Raw genomic sequence first — 24,083 nt, 5'->3', positions numbered from 1 at the left:
TAAAGAAAATTCGGTTTTTCTAGAAGCTGGTACAACTTTACAGCTATTAATACAGTTACAATAGTTGCGGCTATATTTTGATTTTTTTATAAGCTGTCACAACTACTTTACAGCTATTGATATGGTTAAAATAATTGCTGCTGTATTTTGACTTTTTTATTAACTGTCACAACTACTTTACAGCTATTGATACAACTGAAATAGCTGGGGCTGCATTTGGACTTTTTCATTAGTCGTCGCAACGTTTTTATAGTTAAAAATTCAGTAAAATAGCTTTTATTGCCAAATAGCTGTAATTAAGGTTGATAGGACGTTATTCCAGACACATTTTTGCTGTTACAGCGAATATTGCCAGACTGTGTTACTTGGGTTACTAAACTAGAATAACTAAAATAAAACATACAATAATTGCTTGTCATTGCTTTACTCATTTGGATATATCTTCTGGTTCCATCTGACATATACTATTCATTATAATTGTATGTATTATATATATATATACGAGGGCGGTCCGATAAGTACTTAGCCTCACCGCCCGATGGCGCCACTATCGCAAGAGAAATTTATTATCGTATAGTACATTCTCGTAGACGGCTACTGTCGAAATTTCAGCCGAATCGGACTCGTAGTTTTGTTTTGACCGCGTGTGGAAGCGGGCGTGTCTGCGGATTTTAGAAAAATGGAAAAAGAGCAATATCGGTCGGTGATTCGATTCTTGTTTTTGGAAGTGAAATCGCGCAGCGAAATCAAAGAGCGCTTGGATGCTGTGTACGGTGACTCTTCTCCTTCGATGGCGACCGTCAAAAATTGGTTTAACGAGTTTCAACGTAGTCGCAGGTCGGTTTTTGATGAGCCACACCCAGGTGCCCCGAAAACGGCTACCACGGAGGATAACATGACAAAAATCCACGATCTCGTATTGGCAGACCGCCGATTGAAGGTGCGCGAGATAGCTGAGACAGTAGGCATCTCAAAAGACCGCGTGGGTCATATCTTGCATGAAATTTTGGGCATGAGAAAGCTGTCGGCGCGATGAGTGCCGCGTTTGCTCACTCCGGACAACAAGCGCAACCGTGAGACCACTTCAGAGCAGTGTTTGACGCTGTTTAAGCGCAATCCGAAGGAGTTTCTGTGTCGTTTGGTGATCGTCGACGAAACATAGATCCACTGGTACACACCAGAGACCAAGGAATAGTCGAAACAGTGGACTTCACCCGGCGAACGTGCTCCGAAGAAGGCGAAGACTGTCCTATCGGCCGGAAAGGTGATGGCCACCGTTTTCTGGGATTCACAAGGTGTGATCTACATCGACTACCTGGAGAAGGGCAAAACGGTCACAGGGCTGTACTATGCCGAATTATTGGGCCGATTCGACGCCGAATTGCAGAAAAAATGGCCCCATTTGGCGAAAAAAAAAGTGCTCTTCCACCATGACAACGCACCGACTCACACCTCCGCCTTCGCCACGGTCAAATTGGTCGAATTGGGCTACGAACTGCTGGCTCATCCACCGTATTCTCCAGATTTGGCCCCGTGCGACTTCTTTTTGTTTCCAAACTTGAAAAAGTCACTCGCCGGGCAGAAATTTGAGTCGAATGAGGAGGTCATCGCCGCCACGGAGGCCTACTTTGCAGAGAGCCTACCTCGAGAAAACGTATTTTTCAGACGGGTTAAAGAAGTTGGAGCATCGCTGGGTTAAGTGTATCGAGCTAAAAGGAGACTATGTTGAGAAATAAATCGCCACTTTTCCAAAATTTCCGTTTTTCTTTTGTAGGCTAAGTACTTATCGGACCACCCTCGTATATATATATATATATATATATATATATATATACCCATAAATATATATATATATATATGTATATATACCCAGCAAACACAGAATATAAATGTTATATAACACAGAAGTAACATGCAACATAACTGCTGTTACATGTTATTAATATTGAGGTTATATAATTTCTTATTGCAATTCCTATTCCTATTCCTATTCCTAACTGCAATATAACTGTGTTATGACACTGTTATATTATTCTGTTATATACTTGTTATAAAAATATAACAGTAATGTAACTGGAATATAACACGTAATATAACAAGTGTTGTGTTACCAATATTTTTATGTTATTGTTCAAATCTCAAATTGGGACCCACATTTTTCACTGCAGAATTAGATTGTACGTGAAATTTTTATTGAAACAATTTTTTTCATTCGTGATAGATAGCGTTGAATTTTATTATATTATTTATTAAAGGATCAATAAGTGTATTGAAGTTGAAGGTAAAAATTTCGAACACTTACTCTAATTAATTGAACAGTGAGAGGCAAGGGGACTCACATTAAAAAAGCACCCGATCTGTGAGAGGCAAGGGGACTCACATTAAAAAAGCACCCGAAGGGAACATAAAACTACTACGTCCTCGTCGTTGTTCCTGTGTAACGCTAAAAGTAGTTTCTCGGAAAAATTCAACGCTATCTATCACGAATGAAAAAAATTGTTTCAATAAAAATTTCACGTACAATCTAATTCTGCAATGAAAAATGTGGGTCCCCATTTGAGATTAGAACGTTATCACCCACCCTACCCCGAGAGGATGGGGGGGGGAATAACTTTTATTATGTTCTTTACAAATATTGAACAGGTATTTTTTATTTCTCAATCCAATGATCATTTCTGGAGAATTGTGGAAAATATAATTTTTTGCGATTACAGCGCCATCTATCACGAATCAAAAAAAAAGTTTCGGACAAAATTTACGTATTTTGTGGCGTAGAATCCGTATCTGCAATAAAAAATGGGGGTTTCCATTTAAGATTTCAAAGTTGCCCCCAAGCCCCACCCCCAGGGGTTGGGGTGGAAAGTCGAGTTTGGTATCATTGGATGTCCCCCTTCGAGACTAACAACTTTCATTAACCACTTTTTTTTATCCAATGCATAGTTCTCGAGATATTTCAATGTCTTCAGATAAATCGTGCACCCTGTATATACATGTTATATTAATGTTATATCTAGGTATTATATCGAATATATCATGCATATGTTAAAGAAGTTATATATATAATTATTAAGAAATATATAACTTATAAGTACAGCAACAAAGTCAATTCCTTAAGTTTTAAATCGTAAAGCTTCATTGTAAACTATGTTTCAAGCTCAACCACTTTTATTGTAAACCTGGTCTTAAAGTTGAACTATATTTACTATTTTAGTATAGATGATGGATCTGGTCTGATAGGTCTTGGAATGAGACATCGATCGTTTGAATCTAAGGTAATCCTCTTATCTAATAAATAATCTGTTCGTATTCAATATATATTATTAACAAATCGCTTATAAAATTATTATTCTGCATAAATTTATGAATATCGCATACATTTAACGGCTTATCATGTGAAGATCCAAAACGTGAGATAAGATAAAATATTCAAGTGTTATATGTATAAGAATAATTTTTAACAATTCTACCATTAAAAATATATATATTTGCAGTTGAAACTATCTTCAATAAAGTTTTCGCGAGCTTAATAAAGTTAATCTAATAATGATACAACTTAACCTCAATATTTGACTCAAAATGTGTTAGTATATTTAATCCTAAATTTGTTTGATATATAAATAGATATAAAAAAGTAATTACAATTTATATGTTACATTGCAGCAGCTTGCTAAGACCATGAGAAAATAATAAAGTCGTCACATGGGGTCTTTAAAAGTTCATATAAAGGACATTATATCAAGCGTTATACCAAGATAGATAGTAAATTGTGAATAGGTAAGCTGTTACTCATAATTTATATCTTTTACTATAAGTGAAAAATTAATATTTATATTAATTAATAGATATTAAAAGATGTAGCTAACATATATACATTTTCTATATGATTATATTCTTATGCTGTAATATTCTGTTACAAACAATATTGTTTATATATGATATATATAATGAAGTTGGGCATTTTATAATCTATTATAATTATAAAATTGCAGGTAATGTAATCTAAGATTGATAGATTACAATTACATATGTTGTAATTGTCCATACAATAATTACTATTACATATATGTAATTGTAATTTGTTCAATCTCAAATTACATTACCCCCCTGATGAAAATTTTTTAATGATAATTTATGACTTTATCTAAAAAGCGGAATTTTCATAGAAAGTACGAAATTTTTTGTGACAAAATCCGATTTCTTCTTTTCTTTTCAGTAAAATTCTGAAAATATTCAAAAAATTGTGAAATTCTATTTCAATGTAATAGACCTGATTTAATCATTTAATTTTGTATAAAAATAAAAGATTTTCGTAATAATTGAAATTATATTTCAGACATTATAACAAATAATGATTTTTATGATAAAATTTTATTTTTTTTGAAAATGTAACATGTCTTCTCTGATTTTATCTTTTTTATATAATAATGAAGACCGCTCAATGTTAGTTATGTTTCCAATACTTTTTCAGAAAAAGTCATATTTCCAACACTTTCGAAAAATGTAGGGATAATACAAACATTTTTTGTCATAATAATTTCTCCTATAAAATCTGATTTTCAATGAATTTCAAATGTTAGAAAATACTAAGTTACCATATTAATTTTCACGTAAAATGGAAGCAATAGTTAAAATAAATACTAAAAAACAATCGTAAAATATCGTCTTTTTAAAAATTATATAAATTTCCTGTTAAATAAAATCGAAAATATAATCAATACTCATTTCGAAATTTAAAAAAAATTTTAATCTTAGTTTCCTGCATGAATATGTACTAGTGAGTAAAATGTTAGCAATATGCTACCAGATTGATAACAATTTGTTATTAGCATTCCACAACAAAACAACAGCCATCCGCATTAAGCTTATGTCCTGTTGGCAGAACCTGCTGACATGATTCGATGGTAGATTAGCGACAGAAACAGAGTAGAACACATGAAATTGAGAAAAAAAATTCTCTATCACTTTGCAAAGTACTTATAAAATTAATAATAATTGAAAATAACAATGTTTAGAGATTTCTGTAATTAATAAGTGGAAAATTTGTATATTTAAAAAATGGTTAAAGAACTGTTTTGTTCAGAAAGACTAAATTAACAAATATTAAATAACTATCGTATTTAGCGACAGATAAAGTGATATTGAACTTTGAATCTTGGACTTTGAGCCTGTTAGTAGATATGACAGTTATCAAATATTTGCACATTAAGTCATTCTGAACAAAACAGTTCTTAAATATTTTGTAAACAACATGAAAATGTTTAAGTTATTAAATAAAGAAACCTATGAACATTGCCATTTTTAATAATTAATAATTCAAAATTTTATCTGTAATTTTGCAAAATAGTAGAGGACATTTTGCTCAGTTTGATAAGTTTAACATGCACATGAAAGGATATGCGAATGTTTTGTAACATCCAATATTTCGAAATAAATTTATATCGTATTTTATAAATTGTGTTTGTATTTAAAATACAAATCTTATTTATTACTAATGTTTTCTATAATATTACAAAGAATATATAACATGTAATATGTTTACATTTTTACTGGAGATTATTTATTTCATGCAATTAATAAATGAACAAAACAGTTGGAGTCTATATAAATACGCAACTTTATTTTTACGGAGATGCATGAAATAATTTCACTATAGATGCACAAAATGTGGACGTGTTGCCTGTTTAAGAAACTGTTTTTTACATGCTGAATGACCCGCAATGTGTCAAAGGATTATATGTACAGTACACCTAGACAGCGCATATTTGCAAAGGACGTTTTAATGATATGCAAAAGATGTCCACAAGACATTATATGTTCTAAAATATCCCTTGGAAATTTGTGCTATTTGGATATTATTTAATCACCGAAACAACCTTGTGGAATAGTACATATATAGTGCATATTATCGATGTTTATTAAAATACATTGTCCTAATAAAGAGTGAGGATTAATAGCTCGTAGAGGACATTTATTAATCAAGCACTTTCGTATATGTGTTATCGTAACATCATTTGTCAAAATAAAAGGATTAGGATCTAATATTATTTCTTTGATGAAAATTATAATTTTGATTTCTTTATTATACTTATAGCTGCAAATATTGGTAATTATACCAAAAGAATTATTTTCAATTTCAACGACACAATCGTTTGTTTTTTTTGCTTTGGTATAACGTTCTGTCGTAAAACGAATGTTATTATATATCATTTTCGTATATGATTTACAATTTATTACTCTATATTGAAAACATTGTGCTCTATATTGAAAACATTGTGCTTCTTGTGGGCTAAGTATATATTCTTCCCCGGAACCAATTAAAGTATAACGTTGCGTATTAGAAATAAATTTCAATTTCCTTTTGTATGTATTATTACAAAAATTTTGCACTTCGTTACAAATTTTAAAATTTCTAGACAATTTTATAAGAGATTGTTCCAATAGGAACCTGCGTGAAATTTGCAATGCAATATGTGTAGGAGATTTTTTCATTTGCACCAATAATCTATTTTCATTTTCAAACGGAAATGTATTTATTGCCCATAACGGTCCCCAATTTTCTACACTGCTTGAAAGATGTAGTAAGAGATGGACATTGTACGTCATTGCACGTTTTCCAAAATACTGTTGAAATAAAATAACATTTTTTTAGCAATAAATTTGCTTTTCGTATCATGTCGATTGAAATGAATTTTTGTAAAAAAATATGAATTGCACAGACTAACTGTGCAAGATATGCTACATAGTTTTTGGTAATATACCATATAAACATACTAAAGAATACCACATCAGCCATGATCTCCATTCAGAAGCTTTCCATAATGACCGTTCATGTAAACTTCTCGGTTGACGTGTTATATTCTTTGGTGGTCTTATATGCAACAATCGATTATTAATGGTTTCAAACATATTTGGCTGTCCCACATAAAATTTTTTCCCGGGGTAAGAGAAGTACATTTCCGTTAATTATTTAGTAACTCCTAACAATACTGAATGCATGTAATCACGACCATTCCATTAACCAAATCGAAATATTTTAAACTCATTAATGGAGAAGGTCCTTTCACACCTTTTATGGGAATCGAAGTTGCATGTGCAGTAATCATATTTTGCTTTATAGATGCATTAGTTCTATTAGGAAAAATATTTGTTGAAACTGGATACTTTCGATAACCCTCTACATATTCGGTTGGATGTTCACAAAATGTGCAACCATAATGACCATTAAATTGTTTCATATTCAACATGGCTCGTCGAGCAACTGAATCTACACAACAATATACTGATATAATACGGCTTGTAATTATAGTATTTTTATCATATTGCCACTGTAAACCATAAGTAGATAAAAAATTTGCTTCCTTTACAAAGGGTTGTAAAAATATTTGCAAATTTGGTTCACGTTTATTGACCCATATACCAAGTAACATCATGTATTTTGATCTCATTTTATAAGGTAATTCGTTTAATGTAGCATAAATAGGCCAAATACTAACTTTACTAGAATTAGCAGCTTGACAACCATCTGTATTGAAAGTATAAGAAAAATTCCACATATTATTTAAAAATTTATTGCGATTACATAATTTTTTATACATTGTACCATCGCAGATATCTTGTAGAGAACCATTATTTCTTCCACGATATTTGCTCTTTAGACTTTCTTTAACGTTTGTATCCTCTAACAAACTTTTCAATTGAGCATGAAAATTCAAAGTAATAAAAACATTAGTACTCGATTCTTCAATTTCTGAACTACACGTGCAAATACTTTTTTTTCCCGCTTCTATTCTAGTTAGCATTTTTAAATATTTTAAACAAACAGGGCAATATAAATGATATTTAAAAGTATCCTCTATTTCACAATATTTCGATACTTTATACTTACTATCGGGAAGCATACATTTTTTATCAAAAATTAAATTAATCATTTTTAAAATATCAATAGTTGCAGTCATAGTTAAAGAATGACGAAGGCTTAATACTAGACACATGAATAGCGTAACTAGACACTTCTCCACGCGTTTTCGTTGTGCAGTTACACAGACATTCCTTGAGAAATGAATTACATTCATCAATAAATTTGCCATTAAAGTCTCCAAAGCAGTCCTGCAAAAACATTAACATTACAAAAATAGTACTTTCATTGTTATTATTTATTATGCTTAAAATAAACATGTTGTTTAATACTTTTATTAAAAGATTTTAATTAAACTTTGTGAACAGATAATATAGAATTGTAATATATAATGTTTGTATAACAATATAGTATACATATACATACACACATATATATATATATAATTTATTTCACTTTACAAGCAAGCTTTATTATTTTAGGCACAAAGAAAAATTTTACACATAATATGTTACATACTTTTTAAAGTTAACGTCACACGAAAATGTTTCCAACAGAATTGCGTGGATTCAAAAAGGGTATATGATTCTATAACCTATAGTCGGATCGTGTATTAAAGACTACCTCAAGTTTATCTTCAGATTCCCCATAGCCAATGAAACGATTTGTACAATATTTGAAAAAAAAACTGAAGATGGTCTTGGAAATAAATAAATATGGATTGTGAATATGCCAATAATTCTATTCTGCTTTTCTCTAAAAAAAATGTAGCTATGTATGTGTGAACATTATCTTCAGTTCTATTAATGGAAATATGAAAAGTTTGTATGCATGTCATTTTCTCTCATTTTTTGATTTTTTGGTATCATTTCTACAGCAAAGTTTTACAGTAACATCGTTTCAAAGTGGATAAATGATTTACTTATATAGTTTTGCAATGTTTTTGAAGGTTCTTCATTGTTATTTCTTAATATAGTATTTTCAATAATGCTACTGCTGTCTGTCTCACTTAATGTTTCATTTACTGAATTTGTTGCTAATTCAGGGAAATAGAAATTAATATAATGATCATCTTTATCCTCATTGTTATTATTATCACTCTATTCGTTATTCATTGCAATATTATCTTGCATTTTTGGTGTTCTATGTTCCAAGTCTAATCTTAATTGGAATATGTCACAGCTCACAGAACTATTCGCATCTGATCTGAAATCCTGATTTAAATAATTTAAATAGATTCAGAATGTTAGATTATTTAAGCCAGATAGCAAAACCTGCATAAGCAGATTCTGAGCACAGTTTGCTACAAATATTTTATGGCAGAAAGGCAAAACACACAATTCATAATTTAATATTTCATTACATGATGTTCAACTGCCACCAGAAATCTGATAAAAACTGCTAGCATACTATGCCACCACATTAACGACAGAAACCAAACATATTCTGTAATAATCTGACAGATTGGCGCTAGAAATTAAGCAGACTGTTACACGCAGTGAGATCTACTTGTTTTATACTATCACTTTGCTGTAAAATAATGTCTGCAAACTCTGCCGGCAGAATACAAACAGAATGGAGATACAGTTTATGTCAATCAGCTGTAATGCTGTAATTGAATTTGTCCTCAGTCTGCCAATATACTGCTTGCATTTTGCTATCTGGGTCTGTTATCCTATAATAATATGTAGAAATATATATTCCTTACATATCTTTCAACATCATTATGTGACGAGATACTACAATGAGGTACATTATTTTCCGTAATATGTTCTGCTTCTTGACAAATGTCATTTTTAGTTGTTTCCAATTCATGATACTCATTAGAAGAAAGTTGTTTACATTACTGTAAAATGTGTCAAGCAAAAAATAGAACTGTATATCCAATTTCTTAACCTCCGGTTAAACTTAACGGTCAATTAAGAATAACCGATAGTTAAGTTGAACCGAAGGTGAAGAAATTGGGCATAAACAATTAATATTAATGTAGAGAGAGAGAGAGAGAGAGAGAGAGGGAGAGAGAAAAAGAGATTTCTTACCTCCAGTTTTCTTCTATATTTTGTGACTCGTGGAATTGTCTCTATACTGTCGTCCAAATATTGTTTATATTTACGTTTAAGCATTTTATTAACTGAAATCTTTAAACGTAATATTTCTGCACAGCGCAATACTGATGAAGCATCTGCTCATATGATGTGAGATACAAGAGTGAGGGTAAAGCGGGACCCTGCTTAAAAAGTCCGATAGGAAACGAAAAAAAAATTTTTATGTATTCTTATCGTGTTTCTGATTCCTGATTTTCATAAGTAAGTTAAAATATAAACGATAGAAATTTAATGTAAAGTTATCGAGGAATTTCACATACAATTTAAATAAAATTCGATAAGTTTGTCACGAATAAGCTTCTATCATATTTTATGAGAAGTTTACGAACAATACTATATAATATCTTATAATATAATTTATACAGAACTTTATGTAATACTATCCGCAACAAAAGATTATAAAAATCAGCAAATAAATAATTCTTATGTATTCTTATCGTGTTTCTGATTCCTGATTTTCATAAGTGAGTTAAAATATAAACGATAGAAATTTAATGTAAAGTTATCGAGGAATTTCACATACAATTTAAATAAAATTCTATAAGTTTGTCACGAATAAGCTTCTATCATATTTTATGAGAAGTTTACGAACAATACTATGCAATATCTTATAATAGTATTTATACAGAACTTTATGTAATATTATCCGCAACAAAAGAGTATAAAATTCAGCAAATAAATAATTCTTATGTATTTTTATCGTGTTTTTGGTTCTTGATTTTCATAAGTGACTTAAAATATAAACGATAGAAATTTAATGTAAAGTTATCGAGATATTTCACATACAATTTAAATAAAATTCTATAACTTTGTCACGAATAAGCTTTTATCATATTTTATGAGAAATTAACAACATCGACAACTGTCGGTAGGTGGTGATGGAATAGGGCTCCTGTGGTGCGATTCTGTAACTCGTTATTGGAGTTAACGACACTTTTGTTATAGTTGCGCAGCTTTTGTATACTGTAGAAAAATTGCGCAACGATAACGAAACTATCGTTAAAATAACGAGTTACAGAATAGCACCACTGGTGGTGATGCGAGGCTCTTAACCTCATGTGGCAAGAAATTACTAGATGTACAGTCGTGGGCATAGACTTTATAAAAATGAGCTGCGTACTGATATTTACTGTTAGTACTGAAAAATTATAGTATTCGTGACGCAAACTGTAGATTTTCAGTACTGATAGTGAATATCGTAACGTGAATATACTGACAATAAATACGCAACTACAGAATGGTCATTCCTTACATTTATAAATGAAAAGTATTATATGAAGATTAGACAGAGAGAAATATAAAACGGAAAACATCATCCTTCGAGCTCTTACGGAAAATAGTATGTTATTTGACTATAGCACGTACTTTTATTATTCGGCAAGAGGTGTTGTGTACAGAAGCCACTATAACAAAAATAACGATACAAGTAACGGTTAATTTCGTTACTCGTTACAAGAGGAAATATAACGCCGTTATTTTTCGTGTAGAAAAGTAACTTTTTCGTTACTTGTGTAAAAAAGTAACGACGTTACCAAAAAAAAGTAACGAAAACGTAACGTCGTTACAAGTAACACGTTATTTTCCAATCCTGAGCATGAACGTGTACAATGTTGTCAAGATTACCTTTATTTTCCGAAATGAAGGTCTTCTTTATTGTCCGAAATAAAATCACCAATTTTTATTGCATATTTTCGTAACATATCTTCAAGACGTTATATTAGGTTATTCGGAAAGTTCGTTTCAAATTTCTTTGCACATTCTGTTGTATGCACACTGTGCACAAATATATCTCCACCATGCACTTAATTTATTTTTAAAAATTTGAAACGAACTTTTCGAACAACCTGATAAAGCATTATTATAAAGCATTATTCCTTAGGACCTATCTGAGATTAATAAATTCGATGTCTAATTAATTTCCCAGATAACATAAAATCAGTACATAAGACGTCTTAAACATGTCATAAAAATGTCAAAAACATTTTTAAGATGTCTTATGTCCCCGTTTTAGATTATGTTATGTTGCTTGGGTTAATTATAGTCTTTTTATAAAAGCAACATTTAGGGGAATTGTACGGAATCGATCGAGTTCTCATTGAATAGAACGACTAAAAAGTACAAATTTATTTTTTACATAAAATATTACATATTTTAATATTCATGTATATTCATAAACATACTTTGCATACAGTTTGCGATATTATATATCAATTCTTTAAAGAATTCTTAGAAATTGAATAACTTTTTTCGCACCGACCGCACGTATCATTTTTCTTTAACTATATGAATATAATCTTCACAGAATAGAGTTCAAAATAAACTATATAATAAACTGTAACATTGTGCACAATAAAATATACACAATATTTTATTTCCGAGAGGATTAAATTTTTGTGCATCATATACGAAATGGCATTAATATATAATTATTTATATACAGGGTGCAAGGTGAGTAAAGCGAGGTGAATAAGTTTATGATATAACTCATAAAGCCATCGGCCAAGGGGACATAGACCTTATTAAGACAAAAAAAGTCAAATACTATTTTGCAAAAATCATAAAAATAGCCGAGTTATAAAAGAAAAGATTGCACGACAGAGCATGCGCAGTACGGTAAAGGCGTGCGTCGGGGCGGATAGGTATGGCGCGTTCGATCTTGTAGCACGGCAACATAGCAACGACTGTCATGTGGTGAGCCATATGCAAATAATCATTGGTAGGTGAAAAGGGCCGTTATAAAATCGAGAGACCGAACGCGCCTACCGATTCCACCCTGGAGCACATCTTTACCGTACTACGCATGGATTGTCGTGCAATCTTTTTTCTCTTATACCTCTATAGCTATTTTGATGATTTTTGCTAATTGGTACTAGACTTTTTTGTTTGTCTTAATGAGTTCTACGCCTCCTTTGCCGGTAGCTTTCAGTTACCTCGCACTCTATATATATTTTAACTCTAATAGTAATAGAACGTAATATTATAATAGAGCTTGTCTAGGTTCATCAGAATCGCGAATAAAAAATAAACGTTAAACTGAAATGATTGTAAAAAAACAACATAAAGAAATCGATAAACCGATAGCTTCGAACATACTAGTATCGTTACAGTATAATTATGTGTATCGTAAGTTTCCTCTAAACTTTTAATAAAAAAATTATGGAAACAAAACCATCATTGTCCATTTTATCACTATATTTCTTACCTGCAGTACATTTTTCGTAACAGTTATCATCGTTTACAATTACTTGCTGTCGTGGTTATCTATTTATGCGACCTCTGAATTAAATCTGTCAATGTTCCCATATGTATATATTTTTATACTACTCACAGAGAGTGTTCCTCCTCTTCCCCTTCTTTCTCTTCTATCTCCTCTTCCCCCTCTCTCACTTCTACCACCATCTCTATCTCCCCCTCCTTCTCCTCTTCTCCATTATTTTCAACATAATTTTCGCTTCTGTTCAATAGATCATGATTTTCTGCTCTAATTGTTCATGGTTAACACTTGTATGTACCGACATCAATATCTCAGGTTCGTCAACGTTCACATTGTTATCAGCCATATCTATTAAAAATAGAAAATATAAGTAAAATCTTAACATGAAAAATTACTTCCTATTAATTTTTTATATATTACCTTCTGCTATATTTGAATCATTATCTACTGACTTTTTACCTCTATTTAATTCATATATCTTATGGCTTATGTGCATGCCAACTTGTTGCAATTCATATTCAATGGCTACCTCGTCATATCCCATTTTATTGGTTAGCCAATATCGGAGAGCATCTAATATGCAAATTATTATTTTGTATATTTCTTTCAGAAACTTTTAAATACGTGTTCGTAAAATATTTTATGCGGAAAACGACCTAATCTAAGTTTTAGTTTCCTAATAATCCAGATAGGCAAATCCGCACGAGTAGATTTCGAGCAAAGCCTCTGCTATCAACTTTTGATGGCAAATAGGCAACAAATTTGATGCAAGATCTGTTATATCAGATTTTGCGTCCCGAATTAGATCTAATAAATTAAGCCTGAGTTGGATATCCTTGTTCTATCTAACATTATTGTCGCAAATAACTCATTCTACATTAGTCGTAAGACACAGAACATAAGTCGCAAAACTTCACTAATCACAGTCAGATATGAGGAGAACACTTGACTTTGATTCGTTAATTTCTATAACTTACGTTTTCTGTCTTGCAATTAAGCCCGGGTATATAATAGGTGTCGTAAAGTTGTAAGTTTTAAGAAATTGACACAGCCCATTATTCTTCTCATATTTGACTACGTAATTGTAATCGTAATTGATAAATTATTTAAAGCTTAAACCTTAGTAATCTTTTGTAGACCCGGACTAATGCAGAATAGGCTGAAGAGCTAATCATGTGTCTTGATTCTGTTAGATACAACAGGATATCCAACTTATATGCTTAACCATCAAATGTCGTTTAAGATAAATCCATGCTCACGAGTGTACGAATAATATGTATTATACATATATTTTTATACATAACGGATCACTGCTATAAAATGTGCCATTTTTTATAACTTAAACACATCAGTTTTCTACATTTCTACAAAGCTCGGAAAGTTGCTCTCTACAACAGCTCATACTTTCTAAAATATGAAGAAAAAATTATAATATGATAATACCTTTTATAGCTAACAATTTAGTTGGGTTCAATTTTGGACGGGGTTGTTTCTTGCTTTTATTTCTTATCCTATTAGATTGTGTCCCTGTTACTGAACTGTATCTTAACACGGTAGTTCCGAAAACAGCAATTGCTATGTTTTTTACAAACATTGCACATGACTTGCTAATTGCAACAATACTGTCATATTGACAATATGTTATCCAAACATCATGGCCAAGATATATCTAAACAAATACAATAATAAATAAATAAATAAATTATCAAAAAAAGATTACTGGGATTGATCATCTTTTCTACTAAACTCATGAAAAATTTAAAATTTCATAGATGAATAAAAGTTAAATTGAATTATTCCCTTTTCACGAGCTCACACTAGAGACAAAGATTTATAACTGACGCCCTAAATATTAATATTGATAAAAAGGCAATACCAAATTTTTTTCTACACTCCTGTATCCTACGGGTAATTCACTGGGATTTGTATGTTCTCTTTCGGCATTCTCTTTTTTTGCATAAATCTCTTACAATAGCTGCAATGTTTATACGAAAATAGTACATAACAAACTAAAATTCTTTTTATTATCACTAAAATTATGAAAAATCTAATATATATATATGTACCTTTTAGTTCGTCAAAATCATCTATTACATGTTTCTGCAGTGACATATTTAATCCTATTACATCCTTAAAGACATCATCCTTATTTCGTATGGTTTGCTTCAATTTGAAATTTTCTGAACGAAGTATTTCGTTGTTTGATTTTAAATCGTGTATCTAAATATTTATAATTGTCAATAATTTAATTTTGCAATAATTGTGCTTACTGCGGCCGCCCTCCGCTCTCTACGCGCTCGTTGGCTCACATGTTTTAATTAATAACTCGATAACTATTGCCAATTTGACATTATGGTACATGACTTTTCTTCTCGGCTACACCCAATCGATCTCCAACTTTCGTCTGCATGATCAGCTATCAAACACCCTGTATATTGGTTAATGCTGAATGTATATAATACATTTCTTTTGTAGCGTATGCTCTTACTTATAATGCTAATGATATTGTTTATAATGTAATTGTCAAGGTTGTAATGATTCTATGATTTTTAGCAATGAACGTAACATATAATATTATATACCCAGTGAATAATCTATTAGCAGTCTGTTAGCAGATTGCCTGATTATGTTTTTTGCTTTCTTTATGTATTATGCATGCTTACTTTTGGGTCGATGTACAGAAAATATATTCAGATATCCACATTTCAAAAGCAAATTATGCACAGTATCTGCTACAGGACTTTATAAGTATCTTGCTATCAGACATACTAATAACATCTGTGAGCTGAGTATGACAACAGACTGATAGCATGAATGGAGCAGAGAATCTGTATATTTATGAACCTCTCGACAAATCTTTATTGAATCTGTAACCAATCTGCCAGCAAACTGTTAATAAATTGCTTACTGGGAATATAATATCAGGTGTAGTAAAAAGAAATCCATTATTTTTCCAATAGATGGCTTTAGTTATCTGTATCTCGCGTTGTATAAGTTCAACCGGGTTCCATTAGATGGCGTTAGAAAGATGAGATTTCGTACTAAAAAAACTTTTCTGACAGTTTTGTGATTAGTTGACTCAGTTTTGTTTGAGCGCGCGTCAAAGATGGATACTAGCAAAGAGAAAATACGCTATATTTAACAGTTTTTCTTCGATAAAGGCGAAAACGCAAGCCAGGCGGCTGAAAATGTGAATAGTGTTTATGGTCCTGATACTGTAACAGCCAATCATGCGCAATTTTGGTTTCGTCGATTCCGTTCCGGTAATTTCGATGTCAAAGATGCACCACGCACTGGAAGGCCAATTGTCGAAAATATCGATAAAATCATGGACATTGTCGAGTCCGACCGTCATGTAAGCACTGTTTCGATTGCCCAAGAGCTAAAGATTGCACAAAAAACCGTTTGGAACCATTTGAATAAGGCTGGATACAAAAAGAAGCTCGATGTATGGGTGCCACACGAGTTAACGAAAAAAAACCTCATGGACTGAATTTCCATCTGCGAATCGCTGCTGAATCGCAACAAAATCGACCCATTTCTGAAGCGGTTGGTCACTGATGATAAAAAGTGGATCACTTACGACAACGTCAAGCGAAAACGGTCGTGGTCGAATCGCGGTGAGCCGGCGGAAACGGTGGCCAAGCCAGGATTGACGGCCAGGAAGGTTTTGCTGTGTGTTTAGTGGGATTGACAGGGAATTATCTACTATGAGCTGCTTCCCTACGGCAAAACTCTTAACTCGGAACTGTACTGTCAACAATTGGACCCTCTGAAGGAAGCAATCGCCCAGAAGCGGCCAACTTTGGCCAATAGGAGAGGAATTGTGTTCCATTAGGACAACGCCAGGCCACACACATCGATAGTGACTCGCCAGAAGCTCCGGGAGCTTGGTTGGGAGGTTCTTATGCATCCATCTTATAGTCCAGACCTGGCACCAAGTGATTACCATCTGTTCCTGTCCATGGCGAACAATTTTGCTGGTGAAAAATTCGCTTCAAGAGAGGCTTGTGAAAATCGACTGTCTCAATTTTTTGCCAATAGGGACGAGGGCTTCTATGAGAGAGGTATAATAAAATTACCTTCAAAATGGCAACAAGTTATCGAACAAAACGGCGCATATTTGACCTAAATCGGATCATTCTAACTATGGTAATTAAAGCCTTCAATTTCATGCAAAAATAATGGATTTCTTCTTACTACACCTGATATTATTTATCACATTGTGTAAGAACACATGTTTATTAATACATGATATCATAATGTTATTTATTACTACAATATTACATTAATATTACTACAATATTACATTAATATTACTACAATATTAAAATAGCATAATATGGATCTGTACTAAGAAATCCACATAACGCTATTTCAATATTATTATTCAATATTATAACAATATTGTTGCAATTGTGATATTATAAATTAATAAACATTTTTGTAATGTATTGTTAATTGTGATATAATGCAAAAATTTTATTTTCTATTTTGACATGTGCTTATTGTAGTTGAATAAACAAAAGAGACATGATGCTTCGAAAGAAACAAGTACTGAAATTCTGAAAGCTTATATGAATGCATTTAAAGGAGAAATAGGAGAAAAAGGACAAGAAAGAACTGAAGGATCTTCTATGTGTTGATGAAGATAAAAGTACAAAACATGCATATGGTGAAACAAGTAAAGTCGCATTTCAATTATTTGCGTATGCACATATAATTCTTTTATATTATTTTTGTTACAATACTCATTTTTTCCATTATATTACAGCATCGCTATCAAGTGATGAAAATGAATATATAAAAAAAAGAAAAATGAATGTCGAAAATTTTACGCCAGGTAAGTTTGTACTGTGTATTATCTTGCACGATATGTTTTTAATATCATTAAACATTTTTATAGTTTTATCATGGACTTCGACACTACAAAAAGCAGAAAGAAACGTAAGTTATACATAACAGAAAATGAGTTAAAACGGAGAAGCAAAGTAAAACTTTTATTTCATAGGAGCAGTAGTACTAATGACAAATATGCAGAACTTCATAATTATATTGTTGTTGCAATAGAAAAACTGCCTATGTATATTTTTGTAAATTGCCAATAGTATCATATTCAGAATTCAATTACGCATTTGGTGGCACAAGTATTTTGAATTTCCCAAAAAATGTACACAGGATGCAAATTTTCACCGCAGCGATGATGTTATTTCAGGTTCCTTCATGTTAGAATGAAGTTTCGCAAATTTGTCATAAATTGTGCACTACATTCCTATAAAATAACATAGTATCATATTTTACACACTGCGCCATTTAGTATCATATTCTTTTAATATACATTATTTATGATGATTGATTTAAGGAACGTATTTCATACAAAATTTCATAACATTATAGACGTATACCAGCGTATCTAATGCAAAGGAAGTGGAACAGGAAATTGACGGTATCGAGCATTCAAATTTACAGTCACCACAGACAGAAACAATTGTTGCAGAAGTTTCCGATTCGACACCATTAACTGAAGCAACAGCGAAGCAACTAATTGCTTTATTAAACGTTGTGATAGGGCAAGGTAAATCGATATATTAATATTACAAAAAAGCATGTATACTATTAAATGATATTTTCTACATTTATGTTTTATTCTATTTTTACGATACTTATGTTACATAGTATTGGGTGAGTGCAAAAGTTCGTGCGGAGTTTCAATAGATGGAGTTATAAGCGTCATAAAGTGTTGTCATTAATACTTCCATCTACATATTATATAACGTTGGAAAGGTGACGTCTTCAGCTGTTATTAAAAAAAAATCATTTGTTTTCATACAAACTGCTTCGAGAAATATCACTTTAAAAATGAGTATCGATAAGGTGCATTTACGGCATGTTATGCTTTACGAGTTTCGGAAGGGAATAAACGTTGCCGCAGCCGTAAAAAACATTCAGGATGTTTATCAGGATGAAGCACCAGCTAAACGAACTGTGGAAAAATGGTTTGCTAAATTTCGGCGCGGAGAATTTAACCTTGAAGACGAGCCACGCTCTGGTCGACCTTCTGACATTGATGACGATGTTTTGCGTACTTTAGTGCTCAATAATCCGCGAATTTCAACAGAAGAAGTTGCTACAGCACTAAACGTTGACCGATCAACCGCTTTTCGGCGTTTAAAAAAGATGGGATTCGATTTGAAGCTCGATATATGGGTGCCCCATTTGCTGACCGAGAAGAACAAAATCAAGCGAATTTCTGCAGCCGTTTCTTTACTCGGGCGGCTCAATAACGAGTCGTTTTTGGATCGACTAGTGACGGGCGATAAGAAATGGGTCCTCTACAACAATGTTCAGCGCAAACGGACATGGAAACAATCAGGTGAGCATGGTGACGCAATGCCAAAGGCCAGTTTGCACCCGATGAAGGTGATGCTCTCTGTTTGGTGGGATTGCAAGGACATAATCTATTTCGAGCTTCTCCCCGCTGGCGAAACGATTGATTCGGACAAGTACTGTCGCCAATTAACCAATCTGAATCGAGAAATAAAAGAGAAACGTCCGATTTTGTCAAATCGCAAGGGAGTCGTCTTTCATCACGACAACGCCAGATCACACGTTTCGAAAAAGACGCTGCGCAAACTGAAGAGCCTGAAATGGGATGTCTTAACGCATCCACCGTATTCTCCTGATATCGCACCATCTGTTCCGGTCACTTGTTCCGGTCATTGCAAAATTATTTAAATGGAAAAAACTTTGACTCTTTGGAGGCCTTAAAAAACGGCGTCTCTTCGTTCTTCGAATCTAAACCGCGCAGTTTTTATGATCGAGGCATCCGTATGCTGCCAGAACGTTGGGAAAAGATTATAGAAAACGATGGAGAATATATCATATCATTGATTGAATAAAGATTTTTGTTTGCCTAATCACTGTGTGACTTTTACTCACAAACTCCGCACGAACTTTTGCACTCACCCAATAAAATAATGTTAAATTTAATGAAAACAGTTATATATTTATTAAATGTAATTCTAGTTATTAATGTTACATATATATTATATAATTTTACAGGAAAACTGCCTTTGATGAATGGCTGCAACGTAAATAAGGAAGAATCAAACATAGAAGCAATTGGCCAAGATATCCACTTAGGTCACAACATTTCAGTGACAAAAACAGCGTATGAAGAAATACAAAGAGTTAAAGAGCCTAGTAAATTTGTTACAAATCTTGCTTATGCTGTGTGAGGATACAAAACATTATGTTCTCGGGCTGTGAGACAGCAAAGTAACTGTGTTCGTAAAGTGTTAACTCCTAAGAAAAAAGAGATTATTTATAATCATTTTGCAAAATGGTTAACAAGAAGGGGTTACAGTCAGAACTTAATAAGTGAGCAACTTAAACATGTTAATACTTATTTAGGCAGAGCAATATCTGGCGCAATGAAGCATGAAGGAATAATTGCGTCTGTAAAGAAAATCTTACCTATGGCACTAACAGAAACAAGTAATACAAAAATGTTAGAATGTGGTACAACGAGCGCAGAAGATTCTGATATAAATTAAAATTATATGCATACAGTTCAGTCATTTTGTGCCCTGCAATAAATGGAGTTGCAAAAATCGAAAATACACAAACTGGTTAGTTTAGCAGATTATTAATATTTAATGTAGCATTAATTTTTTACGATTTTTACGATTTTATAAGTTCTGAATGTTTTGCGTATAAGTTTTTGTAAAAGCTGTAACAGATACAATACTTTATTATTTAATTTACTTGAACAGTCAATTTCAAAATAGTAGATTTCTGTTACTTACAAAACTGTGGAAAACAAATTTCTATTATATTTGAAACAGTCACTTTGTCTAATATATATTAATTTTTATATAAACAGATCTCGACTTCGATATTGTACTTATTACCAATTTTCATTATTATTTTTTTCTTTTAGTTATATTTTATAAATCATATTTTATAACATGATTTTAGAGAGCAATGATGTGATATTTCATGTAATTTAGAGATTAAAATAAAGTGAAGTGAAGTTGAACTTAAGTTTGTCACACACCAGTCAAGAAAGTAATTTTGATTATTTTAAGAAATATAAGAACAACTATAATATTTTCCCTATATTTAACAATAATCCCACTTTATCTTTATAAAATTGCGACCGACTATTGTTTAATAAAATGTGTATGTTAAAAATGAGAAAATAAAGAAAATTCAAAAATATTGTTAAGTATACTTTTTTAGAAATTGTCAAAGAAACTATGTTCCTTTTCAGTGAAAGTCAGATTATTTCATATCGCCTTCAGATTACTCCGTAGAAAGTAAAATAATATTAGAAAACAATATTGGAATTTCTCTTCATTCTTCATTTAAATTCTAATCTTATATATTTCTCGGAAAATTTCAGTATTTTACAATGAATGCTTAGAGAAAAGAAAGAAATTGCATAATTACTCAGAAAATGAATACAAATTTTCATACAAACGCAGTTTTTTTCATTTTTGCGAAATCTGAAATGTTTTCTTATTTTTTCAAAAAGTGTTTCAATTTACTGAATTTTTCATAGTTTTGAAAGAAATTTTCATCAAAATATTTTCACTAGGGCCGTAATCATGTAATCATAATAGATTACAAAATATTTAATTCTGGCATATAATGTATATTTCAATCATATCACAATTTGGAAGAAGTACTTGTGCAGTATATTACGACTATCAAACATAGAAAATGCCATAAAGCACCGGGCGCTAAGTCCCTCAAAAATTAATGATAATCTCATCGCGCCATTTTTACCAATATCAACAATAGAAGCTATAAAACAGTTCGATGCATTATTAAAAACGTCGGATAAAGCAGTGACACAATTTGTAAATATAATGATGTATAGTATACATAAGTCGCGCGGCATATTGATTAAATTACAGAAATCATTCAAGATTTAATAACTGATATTTTATAATAATATAATTATTTAACAATATGCATAATTATCTCGATAAAAACATCACTTTAACTGTTTAATTAAACAAAGCTATACTATTAAAAAATTTCAAAGTATACACTTCTCTTGGAATATTACTCTATATTGCAGTGCTCGATTTTTTTATTCATATTAAATGTATTTGTTTCTTTTTCACAGAAAGAGTTTAAGTCAAAAACAGGCGGAAACAATGCTAAAGATAATCTGCATAGACTATTACAAAAAACATTAACAAATGAATGTGCACTAAAATGTTCGTGGAAAGGATTCAGAAATAATTTCAAAATCTCAAATTTATATTTCATAAAAATTATGAAAAGTATGTTATATATACGTTAGTGAAACTATAATGTCTCATTAATACGATTTTCTTAATTGCATCTATTATTTTTTTTTCTTTTCAGGAGAAGTGACATCGCGTTATACTGTATTTACTGTAGCCGATTTTGATGCTATAATAGCTGAATGGCTACGCTTTGCCAATCAGCGAAATAAAAGGGATACATCGAAAGAAGAACAATGATGACAATGATAGGGCATACATAAAACAATAATATTATTATATATTTATTTCTTATTATGTTATTAATATTACATATCTTTTTCGTTAGATTTTGAATTTTATAAATGTTATATTTTTTCCATTCGATTCAGAATATTATAAGTATTATAACTATTTCTTGTTCAGAATTTCTAAAACATAGTTTCTTAAACTGTTAATATTTATGTGCTTGTACGAATGTAAAAGTGTTCCATATACTCAAATTATATTGTAGGCTTAAATATAAATTATATTAATTAATATATATAAATATAAATATATAAATATAAATATTGGTTATAGCATTTTTCATTTGATTCCTATAATAATTTATCAATGCGAATTTTAGAAATAACTGATTTTTGAATTAATTCTAAATAAAACTACATGAGATTTTACAATATATGTATTAAAAAAATGTTACGATCGTATATCACTAAATATATGGTTAAAACTATATATTGATACACTATTAAATTTAATGTAATTTTGTTTAGAATTAATTTTAGGAATTAGTTATTTCTAAGATTCGCGTTTGGTAAAGAACATTTTCATAACGTGATTATATTACAATTTTATTACAATTAAAATAACAGTTACGTAACAGTTACATTACATACTTGTAATTATATATTGCAGTTATATAACAGTTTAGCAACTTATATAACTGTTATATTGCTTTATAATAATGAATATTACCGTTATATAACATTTTATTAACTTATTATGTTTATGTTATATAACTACAACTTCATATGAGTGGGAAATTGTAACTTATATACTAGGTATGTCGGTAATTACTTCCCGGTTTTTGTAACAAATGTCACTAGCCATAAGTATGCAATGTTATGATTTGATACATATGTCATTTTATTCTACTGACATTAACCTCAAAACTACACAAGTTACGTTCCGCCAAAATAACAGCGTTATAGATTTATAATTTTTTGAAAATGTCGAGTTTTGTGCCTGAAAATGTGCATTTGCGGCACGCATTACTTTTCTTGTTTAATCAAAAGAAAAAAGCCGCTGAAAGTCATCGTTTGCTGGTAGAGACTTACGGTGAGCATGCTCCAACCATAAGAACATGTGAAACGTGGTTTCGACAATTCAAATGTGGTGATTTCAACGTTCAAGACAAAAAACGTCCTGGTAGGCCGAAAACGTTTGAAGATGCGGAATTGCAGGAGTTATTGGATGAAGACCCAACACAAACTCAAAAACAATTGGCAGAAAAGTTGAATGTGAGCCGAGTAGCAATTTGTGAACGATTACAAGCGATGGGAAAGATCCAAAAGTTGGGAAGATGTGTGCCACATGAATTGAATGACAGGCAATTGGAAAATCGAAAAATCGTCGGTGAAATGCTGCTTCAAAGGTATGAAAGG

General features: G+C 31.4%; 3 protein-coding genes across 3 annotated transcripts; 2 read left to right on the top strand and 1 right to left on the bottom strand.

The window, feature by feature from the left end:
- The first annotated feature begins 3,206 nt into the window (after positions 1-3,206).
- On the top strand, positions 3,207-20,453 carry LOC105184884 (uncharacterized). Its single transcript, XM_025301814.1, has 7 exons — positions 3,207-3,272; positions 3,661-3,774; positions 17,689-17,858; positions 17,949-18,017; positions 18,081-18,121; positions 18,572-18,749; positions 20,237-20,453. Exons 4-7 carry the CDS (start codon positions 17,993-17,995, stop codon positions 20,410-20,412), a joined length of 420 nt encoding a protein of 139 aa, XP_025157599.1. The 5' UTR covers positions 3,207-3,272; positions 3,661-3,774; positions 17,689-17,858; positions 17,949-17,992; the 3' UTR covers positions 20,413-20,453.
- Positions 6,746-10,012, bottom strand: LOC112589258 (uncharacterized). Its single transcript, XM_025301813.1, has 4 exons — positions 9,895-10,012; positions 9,564-9,701; positions 8,782-9,069; positions 6,746-8,106 (listed from the first exon to the last, which is right to left on the bottom strand). The coding sequence occupies exons 3-4, from the start codon at positions 8,811-8,813 to the stop codon at positions 6,978-6,980; spliced, it is 1,161 nt and encodes a 386-aa protein (XP_025157598.1). The 5' UTR covers positions 8,814-9,069; positions 9,564-9,701; positions 9,895-10,012; the 3' UTR covers positions 6,746-6,977.
- A 178-nt stretch (positions 20,454-20,631) lies between the features above and the next one.
- LOC112589259 (uncharacterized) lies at positions 20,632-22,709 on the top strand. Its single transcript, XM_025301815.1, has 3 exons — positions 20,632-20,805; positions 22,314-22,473; positions 22,559-22,709. Exons 1-3 carry the CDS (start codon positions 20,773-20,775, stop codon positions 22,675-22,677), a joined length of 312 nt encoding a protein of 103 aa, XP_025157600.1. The 5' UTR covers positions 20,632-20,772; the 3' UTR covers positions 22,678-22,709.
- Positions 22,710-24,083: the final 1,374 nt, after the last annotated feature.

This window comes from Harpegnathos saltator, unplaced genomic scaffold (genome assembly GCF_003227715.2).
Source record: "Harpegnathos saltator strain DR-91 unplaced genomic scaffold, Hsal_v8.6 scaffold45, whole genome shotgun sequence".
NCBI classification, from domain to species: Eukaryota; Metazoa; Arthropoda; class Insecta; order Hymenoptera; family Formicidae; genus Harpegnathos; species Harpegnathos saltator.
The sequence above is the reverse complement of the archived record's forward strand: the minus strand, read 5'-3'. Positions and strand labels throughout refer to the sequence as shown.

Bases quoted from the DNA above. Each gene is read 5' to 3' on its own strand.
- LOC112589258 (XM_025301813.1), bottom strand. From the start codon at position 8,813: ATGAAGAACCTTCAAAAACATTGCAAAACTAT. The intron at 8,107-8,781 runs ATAAGTAAATCA...ATGTTTTTGCAG, and splicing joins CAAAAACATTGCAAAACTAT to GACTGCTTTGGAGACTTTAA.
- LOC105184884 (XM_025301814.1), top strand. From the start codon at position 17,993: ATGAATGTCGAAAATTTTACGCCAG. The intron at 18,018-18,080 runs GTAAGTTTGTAC...ACATTTTTATAG, and splicing joins TGTCGAAAATTTTACGCCAG to TTTTATCATGGACTTCGACA. The intron at 18,750-20,236 runs GTAAATCGATAT...ATAATTTTACAG, and splicing joins AAACGTTGTGATAGGGCAAG to GAAAACTGCCTTTGATGAAT.
- LOC112589259 (XM_025301815.1), top strand. From the start codon at position 20,773: ATGGAGTTGCAAAAATCGAAAATACACAAACTG. The intron at 20,806-22,313 runs GTTAGTTTAGCA...TCTTTTTCACAG, and splicing joins AATCGAAAATACACAAACTG to AAAGAGTTTAAGTCAAAAAC. The intron at 22,474-22,558 runs GTATGTTATATA...TTTTCTTTTCAG, and splicing joins TTTCATAAAAATTATGAAAA to GAGAAGTGACATCGCGTTAT.